Raw genomic sequence first — 445 nt, forward strand, 5'->3', positions numbered from 1 at the left:
ATTTATATTTAATTTCATTTTAGAGTTTAGACTGATCCTAAGGATTAGTGGTAAGAAGGATTCCTGGAGATAACTTTGCCTGCAATATACTGTAAAATTTTATTAAATATGTAATTCAAAGCCATGTTCTATCATATTTCCAGTAGAAATCCACCACTTATCAGAATTTGCTTATTAACCGAAAACAGGAGAATGAGCACTATAATCCTAATACACAGTTTTTGCATTGACTTGTTTGGATTGAGGAAAACTAGGGAGAAATAAATAAATCTTTATAACTGAAGGACTCACCTGTCCCATTAGCAATCTCATTTTCTGGGCAAGGTGTACAATCAAAGCAACAAGCAGCTTTTCCCTCCTGAGGAGATTTCCTGAATCCAGGACCACAGCTCTCACTGCAGACAGAGTGAGGAGTCTGAGGAAAGGCAGGGATGTGACAGTAACT

The 445-nt window shown here is 36.9% G+C and overlaps 1 protein-coding gene across 1 annotated transcript in view; it reads right to left on the reverse strand.

Moving 5' to 3' along the window:
* LOC106001754 (vomeronasal type-2 receptor 116-like) overlaps positions 1–415 on the reverse strand; it is a gene marked incomplete at its 5' end in the record, with an annotated part of 2,872 nt that extends 2,457 nt beyond the window's left edge. The window contains one exon of the mRNA XM_013036743.1: positions 292–415. Coding sequence (XP_012892197.1) covers positions 292–415 — 124 coding nt within the window. The remainder of the gene's footprint in view (positions 1–291) is intronic.
* Between the last annotated feature and the right edge of the window lie 30 nt (positions 416–445).

This window comes from Dipodomys ordii, unplaced genomic scaffold (genome assembly GCF_000151885.1).
Source record: "Dipodomys ordii isolate 6190 unplaced genomic scaffold, Dord_2.0 Scaffold397, whole genome shotgun sequence".
Taxonomy (NCBI): Eukaryota; Metazoa; Chordata; class Mammalia; order Rodentia; family Heteromyidae; genus Dipodomys; species Dipodomys ordii.